The 19,635-nt window shown below is 36.1% G+C and overlaps 1 protein-coding gene across 14 annotated transcripts in view; it reads right to left on the bottom strand.

Annotated features, from left to right (window-relative positions):
* KCNMA1 (potassium calcium-activated channel subfamily M alpha 1) overlaps nucleotides 1–19,635 on the bottom strand; it is a 410,464-nt gene that overhangs the window by 172,094 nt on the left and 218,735 nt on the right. For all 14 annotated transcript variants that reach the window (XM_031062173.1, XM_031062129.1, XM_031062158.1 and 11 more), the window contains exons 4-5: nucleotides 12,011–12,104; nucleotides 10,998–11,109 (exon numbers count right to left, since the gene is read on the bottom strand). In XM_031062173.1, coding sequence (XP_030918033.1) covers nucleotides 10,998–11,109; nucleotides 12,011–12,104 — 206 coding nt within the window. The remainder of the gene's footprint in view (nucleotides 1–10,997; nucleotides 11,110–12,010; nucleotides 12,105–19,635) is intronic.

A 19,635-nucleotide genomic window follows, 5' to 3' on the forward strand; every position in this document is an offset into this window, starting at 1 on the left:
ACTATGTGATAATGGAGAACTAATGACTGGAGAGTTTTGAGTACCTCAGAAATCTCAAAAAGCATTTTCCTCTCAGTCATCCATGCTTCTAAGGGACTACAACAATTTACTTTTGATTATGAAGATTATGATTGCTAGATATCCCAACTTTAATGCAAAACCTCTTCAAATTGAACTTCACACTTCAGAGAATAGACAGCTGATTCATTTCAGCTAAACATCCACAGTGATGCTTCAATATTACTGTTTTGAATAAAACCAGCACTCCTTGAAGGATAATGCTTAACAAAATGCTGTGTACTAAACCTGTCTATGTAGCACAGTTCCATCTGCCTTACTTTATAAAAGGTAATTTTAAAAGATGGCAAAATAATTTCCCTGTATAAGTCACCTATAACTGCAACAATAAAATGGCTTTAGAAAGAAAGCTTTATAGCAGTTTTACTTAAGTAGAAGCCCTCATTTTTCCAAGTTTTAACACTATTTTTAAATTAAAAGATGCATTATTCTCTTTTTGTATTTGCCTCATGTTATATATTTACTAGCAACAAACAAATGAAGTTATGATGTTAAATACACTGCTTTTCCAACATTCAGCTTTTGAATCAAAGCGCATCTGGGGAGATATCATAGGAAAACCTGCTTCTGGTAAATGCAATTTTGAAGACAAGCTTAGGTATCTGAAACCTAAAATACCAAGAAAACAATTTTTTCACTTCATATCCCTTTATACATATCAAAGCAGAGAAGTTCACTAGACAGATTTAGAAAAAAAAAATCTTTAATAACTATATAAAATTTATAAATACAATGTACTGACTTTTACATAAACAATTAAAAACTAAATGCCTGAATGGAACAAAAATGCACTCCCAAGTTTAGCAGCATCTTCTTTAACACCATTACAAATTAAAAAGTTCCCTGAACAGAAGAAACTAAGAACAGCAACAAAAAAGGAGACAGATCTAAAGAACCTGTATATCCTGACCTCTGAGCATCATTAGCTTTATTGGCAAACTTTCTGGCAATCCATTAGGTGAGCCACTGCACTGCAAGTAGCTATGGAAGAGTCAATAACTTCAGAGATGTTTTTGTGGTGCAGAAATATGTCCTTCATTTAACAGATTGCTCTGATGTGTTTCTATTTTCATTTAGAATTTGAGACAGTATGATACTAAACACTGCTGAAGGTGATAACAAGTTTAATGAAGGCTAAATATCTGTGGGTCAGCAGTGAATCAAGTGTAAGCCCTGTATAATGAAAGAGTATAAACACACAAGTACTTGAGAATGTCAAGCATTCAAAAAATTGATGTGAAACAAGTAGCAAAATGTGACAAACTATGAAGGATACTGTTCCCTTGACTTAAGTCAATATGGTATAAATATCCTGCAATTCAAAACTTCAGAAAAAGCCTTAAATATTTCAGCTGTAAGAACACTTCTCTACATGCTGTCTGACTTTTTATTAAGTTTTCCTTCTCTATATGCTGTCGGACTTCGTATAGCAAAATACTGCAACTGTAAAGACAGAAGAGTGGATAAAGGAACAGATTTTCAGCCATCCAACTATTAATTCTGAAATGTCACATGAGCAGGAAGGTCAAAACTTAACAGATTCACAAAATATTCTGGAAGGGACCCACCAGGATTAAGTGCAACTCCCAGGTATTTGGCCCATACAGGGACCAAACCCACAGCCTTGGTGTTACCAGCAGCAGGCTCGCACCAACTGCTTTTCTCATATTGATATGGAGCACTGAAGCACAAGAAGTCATCTTTCCTAATCCCAGTGGGGTTTGGACCACTCAGGTGATGGTCAAGCAGGGCATGTAAATGACCATATTAATGAAGTTTCCCCTTTCGAATGTAGAATGATAACAGGAGTGGAAAATCTTAATCAAATTCTGTCTTGACTTTTCTTAGTTTCATATCTATAAAGTGAGATAATTACCAAAAGATTACGGGAAGGATATGAATGATCCAGTTTAAATAAACCTCCAGTCTCAGGTGAGTACATCAGTTCCATCAGAGCCCTTTGATATTCAGAAAAAACAGACGGAAAAGAACTTTCTCAAGTCTCATATGGAATTCTTAACTTCTAATCTTTCTAGTGAAAGCCCAACTATCTTTGCATCAGTTTATATCAACTCCAGTCTCAAAAGGATTTGCCTTTGATTAATTCAGTCTTGCAAAAAAGTCAGGAGGAACATAGCTGTGCAGTTTGGGGTTTTTAATTACTTAAACTGAATAATGCATCTTTTCTTAATTCCACATAAACCCAGACTCACGCACCACAGAGCACACTATGTGCTGAATTAATGAGAACTACATGGACATTGCAGTACTTTTGGTCCAGGGTTTAGAAGATAAAATAGTTCCTTTGAGCAGTGTTACAGAAATTAGAAATGCAAAATGACCCAAAGATCAAAAAGAGTAATGAGAAATCATGGAACTCATGTTAAAAATGCCAAAATGTAAACTGTCATGTTCTAGGTATAGGGACTTCTAGCTTTGGATTTAGGCAGAAATCAATTATATTATTTATAAAGTTGCTTGTAAACAACAAGCATTCAAAATTCAAAGTTGAGAAGATCCCACTCAGCAACAAACCAACTCAGATTCAAAATATTTTTAAAAATACAGTCAAAAAATCAATGGATGAAGCTATCAGGGGAATAACTACGGGATCGTGTATAAAGACTAGACTGAATGCCTACAAAGAACTATACATATTAATGTACCACCTGGGAGCCAAGAAATGAAATTTTATTTTGAACTGGTCTTTCAGCTGACATAAGAACCAGTCAAATTTTTTAAAAAATAGAAATCAATCTAATCTCTCATATTACCATTACAGAAAGTGTGCAAGTCAGTTACATGCTGTAGATAGCTCAAGAAAATTTGGAAATCATCTGACTGATGATAATGTGACACTAAAAGAAGCATTTCTAACTGCCCCTCATTCAAGTAAACACAAATGCCCAAAGACAGAATAAGTAATTATGGGGTCCCTCAGCAGTTCGAGGGAATGGGTTCTCTCCTTTTACAGTATTGTTCCACATTCCATTAAAGAGAAAACTCAACAGTCCAGGTAGCCTTCATTTAAGCAGACAAACTTAATTACAGAGTCAGAAAGACCACTGAAACCATGAGAAAATCCAAGGGCAGTCATAAAGTAATGAAACTGATAATAAAAAGCAGGATAAAAAGAAAATAGTCTTTTTTTTTCACATAACATCTAGTTATTGAGAACATATTTTAACTGAACAGAAAAAGGATATGGAGAAAAGAAAATTATGTAATATCTATTAAGAAATGCAAAATGTTTTGCTATTAAAGGAAATTGCAGTGATTTGCTTTTCAGCATAAATCCTTTATACTTGCTATTACTATCCTGTTATTAACCTAGAGGGGAGTATGGCTGAATTAAATCTCAGCAAAGTTGAAATTCATTATTATAAACAACTTCAAATTTAACAGCCAAACTACAACAAAATAGCATTCTGTGTTTCTCAATCACTAAATTTGGCAGACTGATCTTTAATATTTATGATTGATGTCCAGAAAAAACATGACATAGAACACCAAGCAATGATGACAATAGATAATTTGGCTACACCAAGCTAAAGAAAAGTCTAGCTGCTTACGTTCCTTTGTATAAAATATACATAAAACCAGCTTGGCTTACAGCCTAGTACCTGAAAAACATATGCTAAAGAACGTTAATATACCTGTAGAAGTTCTAAATATGATAACCCTGAAAGAATACTGAGTATTCACTGAAGGGAGGGTTGGTTATATGACAAGGAAATCTTACTACGAATTCAAATTCAGGTCACTTAAATGAAAATACTAATAATGTTTACTGTTCTTAAAAAAAAAATCCAGGCCAAAACAGTAATATATTTTTCCATTTAAAAACAGCAGAACACAAAAAAGAATAAAACATTTATGGAATATATTAACCAACCACAGACTTACTGCATTGCAAAGACATTTTAATCGTAGCATAGCATGACTAGAAACATGGTGGACATTTCAGTAATAATGGAGAAAAAGCAGAAGTTTCCCATGTATATTTTATTTCAGAACATAGAAAAAGCCAATCATGTAATGACTGCATACTTGCCTTCCTAATGTGACTAAGAAGACTAAGGAGAATGCAAATAAACACATCTGTTAAGCCAGACATTTCTAAGTCATCATGTCTGGGTAACTTGCATCCAATAGTTTTTAAAACTCTGTGGGCTACTTAGAGTTGGTTCTAGGCAAGTCTGGCACATGTAGTTTATAGAAGTTCCAGAAAGAAGTTTATGTTATTTCCATAAGCTTAAAAGAAACAACCATGAGCCTATTAATTAATCTAAGACAAAACAAAGAATTCTACTACAAAGTATTTGAGTAGTCAAGATAAGTAATAATTTTTAAGTATACATTTAGAAAAGCATCATATACCATTTGCTTTTCCATTAAATGACATGTTTGAGTGACAGAGCTATAAGTACTGATGTAATTTACTCAGCATTGCCATGGCACTCATTAAATGGACTAAACCCCAGGGAGTCTTAAAATGTATCTGGCATGTCTTCCCTGGAAGTCTTGTCAGGAATGTGTTCTTGACCTAAGTTATTTAATACTTCTATTAATATTCTGCCTTATAATGCTAAGCAATGATATATGAGGATGAAATTCTTGGTACTGAAGGGAGTAAGTTACTGACAAGCAGGGCTTGGAACCAGGTAAAGCAGGATGGCAACAAACAATATGCATTCATTTATAGGCAACATTTGCATGAATTTAACTGTAAGTTTAGGACTGGATTATTTTTTTTCTTCCACTGAAGGTACATTCTTGCTCAGTCAGGTTATAGATGAAAGAGGTCAAGTTAGTCCATCCAGCCTGGTAAGTACAGTAGGAACCACTTTTTAAAGCTATATAACTGTTATCAAGTATGATATTAGCTTTCAACAGCTTCTCAAAATTCAGAAACAAGGACTACTTTTGGGCTAAGCCAGCCACTCATTCACACATGAAAAAAAATCAAGATACTGCCCTGCCTATCACCCCTCCCCATCAGGGCAGAACTGAAATCAGAATGTTACTGGGGTCATTTTTCTGTGCAATGTTAAGTACCACTCACAGACAGAGGCAGACTGGGAACAATTGATTTAAATTATCCTGTTTTCTTTGAGTTCACAGAGGTAGGGAAGCAAGAGCACAGTTTCTATGCATGTCAGATGACAGACACTAATAACACTTGAAATTAGTGCTGTCCCTGTGTTTCTGCTCTGCTCCAGTGTCTTCTGGCTACTTGTTTGACTTCTCATCAGTGGAGGAGAGAGGAGAAGAGTATCATCATAAATGAATGCAACAATATCCATAAAAATCTACCCTGCATTAGGCAAATAAATACTTGTCACAAGGTTACCTTCTGGCCTTAACATTGCAGCAACTCAAATGCCTGTTGGGAAGTATTACTTTAACTGGGGCCCTATCAAAATGTACATGCTCTGTGAAACCTGAAGTGGTTAAAGTGTCTAGAAAAAAGAAAAAAAAAATGTCTTCAATACAATGCCAATGTAATACAGTCCATTCAATGACAGATTACTGACAAATCACCAAGCACACTGAGCATTCAAAACTCTTTTCATTAAATTCATTGACACCTGTTTGAAGGCATTTGAAGTACAGAAAGAAATGTTACCATATATAAAAGCAGTACACATGAACACATACCTAAAATAAAGTTCTTCTAGGAAATTTTAGAGAATTTGGCTTCCATTATATATAAAATAATGCCCAATTTAAGTAAAATGACCAAAAAATACATCAAAGCTCTATAAAAGATGCTAGTTTTGTAAGAAATATTGTAGAATTTGGATGTGCATTCAAAGATTCCACCAATAGATGGCAGAAATGCACAACACTTGATAAAGTTATTGCAAATGACTGCAAATTTAAGGTGTTGAGCAAGGGAGCTTTGCAACCTGTAGATGCACCAAAATCCAGTAAATTAATGCAAAGTGAAAGTGGTATCCCTATAACCAAGTTATCAGAGGCTTCTTCATGTCAGTTTAACTAAATTCCATTAAACTATCTAAGTTTTCCAAAAGGAATAAAGTGTTCTACAGATTCAAATACGCTTTCAGGCTGAGCTGCTCTGTAGAGATTATGGCAAGGAAGTCTACAGGGCATTAAAACAAATATTGTTTTCATGTACAGATTTTTAACTAAAGCTTCATCTTGAGGAACACTTGCTGGATGGGCAGAAGGCTTCACACCATGACCTTAACTACCTTAATAAGACACATCCAATTTTTCTCCAAAGTAATTTCATTTATCTCTAAACCAATTTCATTCTCCGATTCAACAAGAAAGCTGAAATTCCACCAGAGTTGTTGGAAATACTCTTCTCTGACCAGGCATTGATACTGAAACCACAAGTCTTATCCAAAATTAACTGACGTGTGTGGAACAGGACCTGGACAGAATTTGAGCAAGCACTGGAAAAAAGAAACCCTTCCCAAACTGCACTAATCACCACCTGAAGAGATTTGTTCTCTGAGCTTCGCATGTGTCTATATTTACATCTGTTGCCTCTCTTCTTTACCCCAGTATATTTATCAAATTATTTTCTGGAAAAAAAAGTACAAAATCACCAGCAACTTAGACTAAAAGGCATGTCAGGGGATAAGGATGAAGAAAAAATCTTCCTGATAATAGAATTTATAGGAATCACACAGTTTCTATCACTTGATATTCTGTACAGTAAAATAGATGAAACACGCAGTCAGAAAAAGGAAGTAACATTGTTTAAAAGACCTTTTCATCTTTAATTTCTGTGATTCAATAATAAGACACTATCAAATTCATATATTATGTTGTATTAATAACTTTGCATTAATATCACAATCTAAGGCTGATTGTTCCTAATTCACATATTCTTGCAAATGTGAAGCCAAGATCATATTTCTTATGTTAAATCCCCCTCTAACAATACAATCCTATCAAGGCAATTTAGTTCAATATAGTCAGATCATAAAATCAATATTTCTTTTTTCATAAGCATACAAGTACATGATTAAAGGCATTTCAGTTATTTGAATTGGCTTTGTTATCACAGAAGACAGAATAAGGGTTTTAAGTGTGTAAAGTGTTATTGAGTCTTTACTAAATAAAACTGGAAGACATTAACTTGTTGTAGCACTCCAATTTTTCAGACTGCAACCTATCCAAAGGAAAAAAGTTCTGAATCTGAAAATTAGCTAGGATACTCAAATTATGACAACTTTGTGGTTAAAAAAAACAACCAACCAAACAACAAAATTTACCATGCCATTATTTCTTCCATTGCAAATTATCTTTGTCGAACAACCCTTTTAGCCTACCTTCACTTAGACTATAAACAAAATACACAAACTTGGCAACGCACAGAAATAATTTGGTTAAAATTCACTGCCAAAGTCACCTGTAAATCATTCTTCCCTTGGGAAGAGTCTCTCCACTCTGTAGAATCCTGCACCTGGAGAACTGTCCTACCATTATCAGAAAGTTTCTTGTATAGAGTTGCAAGCAATACATATGATTTGATAAAGCACACGTAGCTCATGAGCAAGTATCTACACAAATGCTACTGTTTGCAAAACAGTGTTGAAAAAATGTCATGGGGATCTACATGAAAATGAGCATCCAAAAACACACTGATGTTTGTATCTGTACAGTTTTCAAGTCAGAACATAAGAAATCTTTATATAGCATAATAAAGCACTATACATCACTGAATTATACAGATTCATTGAAAATTTATTTATTTCCTATCTGTACTTCCCCCAATTTTTCAATAATATGTAGCTCTTTCCATATGCAAAATGGACTCTTTTCACGCGCTTCCTTTTCTTATGCTGTCCTGTGCATGCAAAAAAGATACCACAGAAACCCTTTCTGAAGGATATACGTAAAAATCTGGTATTTCGCAGGTTTGTAGAGCTGTTTTGCCTCCAGCTTTACTTTAGACATTGATCACAATGGCATTCCTAAAAAACTTTTGAAAAAGCATAATCTGATCTGTCTTTCAATACCAAATGTTGTCTGCAAACTGGAATCTAGGTAGAAGACTAGATTTGAAACATCCTCTATGAATACTGATTGAAAATTTAATTCACATACAGCATTTCAAGATGCAAAAATATATGTAAAGAACAGCTGAATACAAAGGAGTATCAAGGAAAGGAGATGGATTCACATACTAAGAGCTGCATAATAGGCAAATGATGGCATTTCTGAGCTAGCATAAGAACAGAAAAAATCCACTGGTTTTCCACTTCTGTACATGATCAGATGATACATCCAGAGCATGGCCTCTGCTGTGCTTCACATCTTTCTGTAAGCACTTACTGCTTCAAAGGCAAAGTTTATTATTTATTTAGGATAGCTTGGTTTCTTTAAAATACTGCTCAAACTGTGGGTCTATAGTGATACTACTCAGTTAGCTAAACCAGGATAGCTCTTGTAGAATTGGGCATTCAGAGAGCCACTTGGGAACTCTGATTCTGCCAAGTACTTCAATGAACTCATTACAGCTGACTGACATGAATCAATAATGAAATAAACTGGAAAGACCCTGATGCACAATACATTCCAGATGGTGTGTTTTATTTTGCTCCTAAATGATCTTGAAATCTAAAGCATACAAAGGAAACCTGCTAAACCATTAAGAAATTTTTAAAATGTGCCAATGTTGAACGATTTTTATTTGCCTCACTAAAAGGCAAACCTCCCTGCTAATCCTACATACACATAGGGACAACTCGTGCAAAACCCACAACTTATTTGTTCTGAATCCCCCTCAGCAGAAGGATATCTCTCTCAATTACAATATTTATATAAAAGAAAAAGGTAAAGTAGCCATCTAACCTGAAACTAAATAATATGGTCTAAACACACTCCATTTCCCCCCGACCCACACATTCAGTACTACCAGGGTATTACCTACACGTATGATTTTAGCTCTACAGGCAGTAAATTTGGCCATCCCTTTCAAAGTTGTAAAAAGGAATATACAGGCTTCATTAATACGCTTTGATATATTCACTTAAAAATCCTTTTGTCACATTTCTTCTCAAAATACCTTGCTGGTCTAAATTAAAGCTATGTTAGGAATCCAAACTATTCACATTTTTGAATTAGTGAATGATTTCACTAAGGAAGATTTATCTAAAATGAAAACCCCTCTGGAAGCAGGTGCAAAGCTAAAACATGTAAACATGTTACTCTAAGATGACTACATTAAAAAACACATCAGTTTTTTGCCTCAGCAGGTGATAAATGTCTCAGGGGAACTCCACAAGGAAACAGGCAAAGTGGGGCTATAAACAAGAAATCAAGATAAAGTGATGTTGGTGTAATTAAGAGATATGGAAATTCTTTCAACCTATGAGTGCTCAACTCTTCCTGAAAACTGACATAAAACTTATGAAATCCATACAGCAGAAACTGCTAAATGTGCAAACGCTCTCATTATCCCTGTCAGTACTGTTAGCTGGATTGCTGTGTCACCATGAGTCAGTCAATTACGCAGTCACTTTCATGAAGGGTATTCATTCCAAATAATTATCTCTGCCTCATTTCCCAGAGTTTGTGGTCTCGCTACTTTCTCATTTCATATTCCTTTTCAATGGATTCTGTGATTCTATTGATTCTCTCAGATAGACTTAACCTCCAAGGATTTCAATCTCAAAGTTTTTGGGAAACTCTGATACATCCCATACAGGAGTGAAAATCCATCCCTCTAATTCACATAATGCAAGGAATCTGAGATAAAGTTATAGCTACTGAAATTGGCAATTTTCTTTCAAGGACAAGCATGTTTTTTACTTACATATCTTCTTTTTAAATTTTATTTCATATCATAATGTGGAGCTGTATGACATTTTCTCTTTCAAAAAGCCTTACTTAGTTTTCCATATATGACAGAAGTGATATGTGATAAAGAGAGTAATCATATGAGGATGTGTAGTGATCTTTTCTGGCTGTTTTACTGCTTTCTTCGCTGGCATACTACTAACCACTGATATGACCTTTACTGTGGTTATAACTTTACTGATCTCTTTCCATAAAAAAAAATTCATCAATAATTTTTGTATCTTTGCACGTCTATATTAAGATGAAAATGTTAAAAGACTATTAAAGACCCTTTGGTTCATTTTATTTTCTGTATGAAACATTTAAGATAACTATTTTCTTCAGTTTTCAGGGACAATGAGTGCCTGTATTTCTGGAGGCATGAACTGCCAAACTGTGAGGTTTCAGATATCGTCTAAAGACATGCCATGTTTAGGATGTTAATAAAAAAATCACAACATTTGACGTTCATTTTTCCTAATGAAAGTGCCTATAACACTTGTACAAGAAACTCCATTTGGCACATTATGGATGTTTTTTAATTGAGTGTCCTCTCTATTTCATTTTGCATTCCCTTTTACATGCGGCATACCTTTTCTAATGCATTCCTAGCAGTCCAGCAAAAATATTAAGTGTCTAAATGTATCTCCCAAATCAGTCACTTCAGTGGATTCAAAATTTAAACACACTGGCTTAAAAAATGCAATGAGAATAAATTGATTTCATTGTTGACAATGATCCATGGCAATCCAGTTCAGTGAATGAATGATCTATATCACCTGTTTAGGTTGTGAGCTGAGACAAATCAAATTCATGGTTTGATAAAGGCAGGCTACTGTTACACAGCACTTCCAAAATGGAGTTCTCCACCACTTAGAGTAGGAGATTATACTAATGAGTTGAAAACAAAACAGATATAGTAAGTGCTTTTTCTGACAAAATCCACCTTTCTGCTTAAAATTCACTTTGAAAACTACTTTGGAAACATTCTTCTATTTACACAATGACAAAAGATGAACAAATTCTCCACCCAAATGTGCAAAGTTGAAGTAATTTTATAACAAGCATTTTAAAGGTTAAACTATTTTACTTACCAAGCCAACTTCTGTTTAAATATACTGACACAAACACTGGAGGGACCGTGAAGAAATCTACCACTGAGTTAACTTCTAGCCAAAACCATAGCTTGTCATTGGCTGCTATAAACTGGAAAGAAAAAGAAAAGCGGGGAAGAGATGAAAGAATCAGACTATTATCATGCTGATTTCAGGTATCTGTTCTAAAATCTTAAACCCAAAAGTCAGTGTAGTAACTGATGTTTTATGTCAGTCCAGACAAAACGTGGAAAGAAGTCTGTATTGCAAATTTCTTGATAATAACACTGAGATTAAAATGAAAGGTCTAACTAGAGAGATAGATCATCTATGTTATCAGTTGTAATATCTGTGCTAAAATACTTTTTCCACATTTGTTGACGATGTATCACTAATATTAGAAAAGTGTAGGCAATTACAAAGTATTTGGAAGTACATCACTTTTGTTCCAGCACACCAAATATGCTGGTGGTAGTGTTATCATGCATTTGGCATTCACAAATTTCTCAATACAGAGCTGTTTACAGAGTCCCATTATTACAAGTCCAGAGGAGATCAGCAGGGTCCCTCCTACAAGGCATAGTTTGGGACTGCAGCACTTCAGGCATGTGGTCATTTCTCTCTCCTGAATACAAAATCAGCCCTGGGAAACTGGCAAGCTTAGATGCCAAGGGCATCATAGTTAGAACTTGCCTATGTGCTTAAATAAGGTGAAACTACCATTTGCATTTGATTAATAATTAAAAAATAATAAAATACTTGCTTTATATAAACATTAGAAATACAAATAAAGGCAAAAAAACTAGTGTATATCATGAGGATATTTAACGGAGCAGCTCTATCTAAGCCTTAAAACTTTGACTTACACATCTCAAAACAATGCTCATATTTTTCATTAAAGAAGATATTAATTGTCTTTCTTTCAAAGAAAATACAATCTCTATTTCAATCACCAAATACAGCAGCAGCTGCCTTCCCTCCCTGCCTCCTGCTACCAAAGAGACACTACTTACACGCAAGCCAAAGTAGAGTAGGAAGAACACATTGAAAGCCATGTCGATCTGTAATGTGAAATCTTTGTAGAAATTCTGGCAGGATTCTATTGGGCTATTTGAAAAACAAAGAAATCAGAATAAACTGTCAGTATGTGAGTTTCTACTCTGCTGAGAATTGTTTGCATTTCATTAAAGACCTTGATCCAGAAATCATGTTTCTGTTTTCCAGTCGTTTACTAGATACAAGCAAGCATTTCAAAGGAACTATTTGATTCATTCAGTTAGTCATTCATACAGTATTCATATTCACCTCTTCAGGTAATATTTGAGAATTAACATGCAGATACCTTTAGGAGAGGACAAGCAGGAGAATACCTCAGGATTGCTTAACCCCACATTAACCCTTAAAGAACTGACTTCTTTCTAAAGGACACACCTATGATACTTTAGGAAGAAACCTAACAAGTACACAGGTACAATAAAACATTACATGCTTTTAATTCATAAAACCTTTAACAAAAAACAGTTGCTTAGGAATACATTACCCATTAGCAACCTGGAGTACTTAGTCTTGTACAATCCCTCGTTTATAAAAAGTTGATTGGATTTTTTTTTCCTTTTTCTCACTTTTTTTTTTGGTATGGCCATTTAAGGTACTTTATGTACAGTCCTATGAACTGAGTAGAAAAGCAGCATAGCCCACTGGTAAAATTAAATAACAAAATAAATTGAAGAATTTGAAGCAGTACTCTAAGGGTTAATTTCTGCATGCAGGTTAATTAAAATACCCTTGTGTGTATCAGGCAGCCATTGCAAATTTTAGCTTCTTATTTTATGCTCTATTTGACAGTGGGACAGATCCAAAGCTTGCTCTATACAAACTGGTACTTTATATATATATACTTTTATCTAAGGAAGGTGGTAACTTCCGTAAGTATCATCAGTGATTTATTTGTAAGGTTTCTAAAACAGGTTGTTGAAGCCACAGTCCAATGTTGTAGTCATAGACCAAAGTGAAAATCATGTCCCAATATATGTTGATGTATATACTATATATACATAATGTCCCACCATATATACATATATATACACACATATATTGCAAATGATCATGTGTTCCTCACAACTGTAACAGAGGGAAACTAGAACGTAGATCATTTGAACATTTGGAGCCCTAGAAGACTCCTTTTAGAAAAGCAGAAATTTGTTGGCTTTCTAGATCAAATAAATCACTGAACATGAATGTAATACCAGTTAGTATAGCAGAAGTTCTGCAAATATAATGCTAGACTGCTCAACAAGCAAGATTCTATGCGTTATGAATGTCAGGTACCTAACTTAAGGCATAAAGGAAATTACCTGGACTACCAGGTCCATTACACATGCAGCCAAATTTTCCATTCCTTGTATACATTTCAGGTCAAACAAGTTAATTACAGCATGCTCTCTCCTGTCTCTAGATGCATGAATGTATACAGCAAAATTCTCCTTGATGTACAATAGCTTCATATTTTAAGAAGCTTCAGTGCTATAGGAAATTGTATTAAAACTGTTTTTCAAAGGCTATTTGAAAAGGCATTGAAATTATGAGACACTTCTGTTATAGTTCAAATAAAATAGATTTACAAGAGCAGGCAGAAGGGAAGAGAAGCCATATGTTAACATACAGGAGAGCAGACAATACCTCATATTTACAAACACAGTTTTAGCTACAAAAACAGTGGATGTAATTTGAGAACCCAACTGGATAATTTTCTGTACAGCACTAATGAGAACAAAGGATTTTGTCAAAATAAGGTAGGCCACACGCTGAGTCACAGTGCACCCCACCAACAGGAAATACAGAGGAACAGAATCAACAACCCTGCACCAGCCCTTAACTCCAGGTTAGGTTCCTGCAAAAGCTGGAGAAAATCACTGAAGCTAATGGAATTGCAGAGGCTTATCACCAGGATAGAGAGTAATTTTTAGTTAAGGTCAGCTAAGGTTGCAGCTAACAGCTCTACTTTTGTGTCACTGTCCTTTACAAAAACCTACAAGATCTGACAAATTACCTAATGAATAAAAAATCTTTTTTTTTTGCAAAACACTTAGCACAATGGATGACAATTCTGATTTGTGACTTTTGTTCACCTAATAGCAAAACCACTGTTCTCCTAGTCACATCCTTTAAACTTCCTTCATTTCAAAAAGCATCCCTCTCTTTCAATGTTTAAGTTGTCCATTTCAAAGACAAACACAGCATCCTTTTTTTTATTTCAAATGATGATTTTGTCAGAAGGACATGACACTGAAAAAAATTATCAGTTTTTTCACAGATGGATTATAAAATATTTTAAACGTTCTAAATTAAAATTTCAGTTTGGATTTTTTATTTTTCTTCTCACCAGCAGCTGACATCTGAGCTGGCAGAAAAATAGGGCCACCAATGTTTATAATTGCACAATTCAGCCTGCTGCAGAAAGAAGCCAATTTGACACTTGTCTTTACACCAAGTTTCCCAAAACCAGAAGTGCTCTAAGTACTTCTTAGTAGTGCACTAGGGTCTCCAGGACCAGTAATAATACTAATAAAACTCCCTGGTTTATATTAAAATCATATGGCATAACCTATGGGATTTTACCCCATTAGGGCAGCAAAGGTTTCACCTCTGAAAAAGACAACAGACTATTAGAACTGTTTTTACTCCCCTTCCATGCATGGTTTTATACATTTATATCACAAAAAGACAGGAGAAACTATGAGAAAATCAATGAAATAGCATTGTAGCAATGAGAGGAAAGATTTCATATAACTAGACAAAAATTACAGTAATGATAGAACTGTAAATGCAATGGGCACGTCCCCCTAAAAAAGTGGCAGGATCAGTACTCCAACAACTGGCATGCACATCTGGCAAATGAGCCAGTAGGGAAGGAACCCCACCAGAGCTGTTTTTCTGAACAGAGAACAACTGGTGACTGATGTGACAATGGAGGTTTCTTGGGCACAGCAATCACAAAACAATAGATTTTGATTTTTGGAGAAATAATGGGGAGGGCCAGCAGGACCCCCAGAGGGAAGGCTTTGGCCTGTTTATGATGCTGGTTGAGAAAGACCCTTGGGATGCAGTCCTGAAGGGCAAAGGAGTCCAGGAATGCTGGGTATGATTCAAGATGCAAATTTTAAACGGAAGCAGGCCATCCCTATGTGTCAGAAGATGAGGAGGGAAGACCATCAGCCTGGCTGAATAGAGAACTTGGGCTGGAATTCTGGAATAAAAGTGCATCATCTTTGGAAGAAGGGCTAGGCAACTCAGGAGGACTTCAAGGATGTTGTGAGGTTATACAGGGAGAAAACTAGAAGGGCCAAAGCCCAACTAGAACTAAATCTGGTTACTGGCATAAAAGAAAATTTAAAAAAAACATTCCTAGAAATGTATTAGCAACAGAAGGAGAGCTAAGTAGAATCTCCATCTTTTAGTGGATGTGGGGGAAACATAATGCAAAGAATGAGGAGAAGTCTGGGGTAGTTAATACCTCCTTTGCTTTGCAGTCTTTAAGAGTAAGAGCAGTTGTTCTCTGGGTACCCAGTGCCCTGAGCTGGAAGACAGATGGGGAGCAGAATGAAGGCCCCACAATCCAAGGGGAAACAGTCAGTAAAATACTACACCATTTAGAACAAATCAACAGGGCTGCATGGAATCCACCCAAAGAAACTGAGGGGGGTGGCAGAAGCGCTCACCAAGCTACTTTCCATCATTTATCTGCAGACCTGGTTAACTGGAGAGGTCCCACCTCGCAGGAAATTAAGAAATATGACACCCATCTACAAGAAGGATCAGGAAGAGGATTCATGCAACTACAAGCCTGTCAGCCTGACCTTGGTGCTGGGGAAGGTCATGGGGCACAACATCTTGAGCCAGCACAGAGCACATGCAGGACACCACAGGATCAGGTCTGTTCTGTTTGGGTTTATGAAAGACAGTGCAGCTTCACCAATCTGATCTCTTTCTATGACAAGGTGACTTGCTTGGTGGATGAGGGAAAGGCTGTGAAGGCTATCCAGACTTTAGTCAAGCTTTTTACATCATTTCCCACAGTATTCCACTGGAGAAACTGGCTGCTCATAGCTTGCACTAGCTGGGTAAAAGACAGGCTGGATGGCTGAGCCCAAGGAGTGTAGCAAATACCTTGATCTATGATCTGGTCAAGGAAACTGAGTGCTCAGTAAGCTCACAGATGGCACCAAGTTGAGCAGGAGTGTTGATCTGCTAGAGGGTAGGAAGGTTCTGCAGAGGGATCTGAACAGGCTGGGTCCATGGGCTGAGGCCAATTGTACAAGGTTCAACAAGGCCAAATGCCTTGTCCTGCGCTTGGGTCACAACAGCCCCATGCAGTGCTACTGGCTTGGAGAAGAGCAGCTCTGAATTTGTTTGGAAAAGGACCTCAAGCTGCTGATTAGCCAGCTCCCTGTGAGCTAGCATGTGCCAAAGTGGCCAAGGAGGCCAACAGCTTCCAGCCTTATACCAGGAACAGTGTGGCCAGCAGGACCAGGGAAGGGACCATCCCTGTCTACTCAGTCCTGGGGAGGCCACCCCTCAAGTGCTGTGTCCAGCTCTGTGCCCCACACTGCAAGACAGCCAGGGGCTGAGGCAAGAACACAGAAGGGCAACAGCTGGGGAAGGCTCTGGAGGGAGTGCAAGAGGGCTAGGGCTGTTCAGCCTGGAGAAAAGCAGGCTCAGGAAGGACCTTATCACTCTCTACCACGCCCTAGGGGCAGGTGTAGCAAGGTGGGGGTCGACCTCTTCTCCCAAATATAAGTAACAGAACGAGAAGAAATGGCCTCAAGTTGTGTCAGGGGAAGGCTAGATTGGATATTAGGGAACAATTTTTCACTGAAACATTGTCGCACATTGAAAGAGGCTGCCTAGGGAAGTGGTTGAGTCACCATCCCTGGAGGTATTTAAAAGATGTATAGTTGTAGCACTTAAGACACATGGTTTATTGAAGAACTTAAAGGTCATTTCTAAAATAAATGATTCTATGATTCTCTAATATTTATAAGTACTTTGAAAGAGCATCTTTGATTATCTATAGAATTTTTACAACAAAACTAGTAGCTATGAAGCCCAGTTGTACAGTTATTATAGGCATAAACTACTTCAATGAGCAAGAGTGCCTACAAGAGCGGTAACAAAATTCCATTTAAATTTACATATTTCCTGCAAAACTTTGACAAGGTGGTCCCAGCATCCTTAAAGCTTTGCTGCAATCAACATTGAAGCCAACACTGAGCAGGACACTTTTATCACATGATGTACCACCTGTCACTTCAATTAAAAAGACCCTGCTGCTGCTCAAGAACTATTTTTGCCACCAGTTTATATCATGTATTTATTATTCTTGCTTATTTCTGGCTGGCTTAAAATGTTTCTAATGCATCAAAATGTTTCTACTGGAATTGCTCCTTGAATAGTCATAAAATGAGTGTGAGAGAGCAAAAAATGCTTTTTAATGTTTTCTGAAATTGCTTCTGTGAGCATATTTATATGAAAGTTCCCACAGAAGCCTTCGGATTTTCCTAGGATTTTTGAAATTTCAACAGAGTTGAAAATAACTTGAGTGGTTTTACTGTATCATTTCACCTCTTGATAGGAGCTGTAAAGCCCATTGCAAACTTCAGATCAAGGCCTTAGTGAGAACTAACAACCTCTGTCCCAGTGCAGTCACTGCCAACACGACCACACAGGATAAGGAGAAGGGGCTCCATGCTCATTCAGACTCTCAACCAGCTTTGCAATCACAGTGACAGCTGTCTGGACAATTTTACATTAAATGTTCCCCACGATGATGGGAAAGCGTTTGTACACCCAATTCAGCACTTGAAATAACTATACAATATGCAATTTACACTTCTTCCTAGGTAAGGAAGTGGACTCTTGTATTTTTTAGCACATCATGTCAATCTGCTCCTAATGGGTTTTTGCTTTTTTTTTTCCTCTTTAATGACAAGGCATGCAAAGACTAAGATGGATGCTAATTCTTACCTGTGTATAATTTTATTTTTTAAAAAAGGGAAAATGTTTATTTTAAGACCTATTAATCTAGTTGCATTTTGTCAAGTGTTTTAAAGATATGTATATAAAACTTTCATAAACCACCACAGAAGAAATTACTTCAACTGCAACCAATTAAGTACTGATGTTAATATCTTACTACAGCTGCTACAACTTCAGAACTTTAAGAAGCTGTTGAAAATTCTAGAAATTTAGAGAATTTTCCTAATTTACAATTTTAATTTTTGTGAATCTGCTTTCTGAATGGTGGAGGAAAAGCCAAATCCATTACAGAAACAGGATAAAATATTTTTAATTTCGTATCAATAAAATAAAATATAAAATTTAAAGTAGTGATCATATGAAAAACCAAGAAGTTTTTATTTCCTGTATTCATGACAGTTTTTAGACTGCACAACAGGACTTTATATGAAAAAACAGTAAAATGTGCACTTTCCATCAGAAGGAATGTCCATTGAGGAGAGTAAATTTTAAAATTAAATTATAACTATGTACAGAAATACCAGTTGATGCTGCTAAAGCATAAATAACACATATAAATAAATAAATAAGAGAAACAACTCAATATTTAGAAGTTCATTAGTATTGCATCATTTGACACTCCACTCACTGCACTTTCCAATTGTATTTCAATGCAATTAATATCTATCAATTTGGGCATGTAAATTTTCTTTGTACATAAAACTGCCTAAAGTGGTGGGATTTTTTTCAAATTATTTTGTTTTACTGGAAGCTCCTCTTTAATATTGAATTCCCTCAAATTTACCTCTAGAGTGAACCAAATGTTATGAAGTCTACAGTAAAAAAATTTGGCACAAATTTGATATAGTAGTGTCTGTTTATACTCCTTAAATACATTTTTTGAATAGTACAGCAAAAAAAGAAAAATAAGTTGCTTATGGTTAGGACTTTAAACTCTGTTTCAGTGATGTAGTACTAAAGTAAAACTATAGAAAAGCCACATTGTATCATTTAGTAAAAGCAATTTTCATTCAAGGCAGAAGGCTTTACTCCTTCATGGTTTAGTCACACGGCCCAGAAAAAAATAAGCAGTTAAAACCTTCTTTACTGAAACAGGCATGAACAAAGAGCAAAATAGCACAGATGCCCATCAAATATACACCTTGGGGAACAAATAAGATAATTAAAGCAAATCACCAAGACTAAATTAGAATCAAAGATGTCAACCATATTAAAAGGGACAGAGAGCATAACATACTTTTTCTTACTTCAAGTGGCTTCCTCACTTATTAACCCTGTGAGTCCCACAGTAAGGAAAACATTATTTTCTCACAGTATCTGTATTCATCTTCTCAACACAAGATGCTTGTTAAATGCATCTCAGTCTAGAAAGCCCTTCTTTGAGTCATAGCACCACAAGTATGTGCTAAATTACCTCGCTTTCCCTTGCCATGACGTGGAGCACCACTGGGAACTCTTGCTGCCAGCCTTTCATTTAGTGCTGCGGGAAGTGCAGGCAGAGTTAAGTTGCTTTCCTGGCCAAGGAGGAAGGACAGACAGCTGGATCACCAGAACAAGGCACTGGTGAAGGCAAGGTGAAGACCCCCTTGGCCTGTAGAAGGGT

This window comes from Geospiza fortis, unplaced genomic scaffold (genome assembly GCF_000277835.1).
Source record: "Geospiza fortis unplaced genomic scaffold, GeoFor_1.0 scaffold130, whole genome shotgun sequence".
NCBI classification, from domain to species: domain Eukaryota; kingdom Metazoa; phylum Chordata; class Aves; order Passeriformes; family Thraupidae; genus Geospiza; species Geospiza fortis.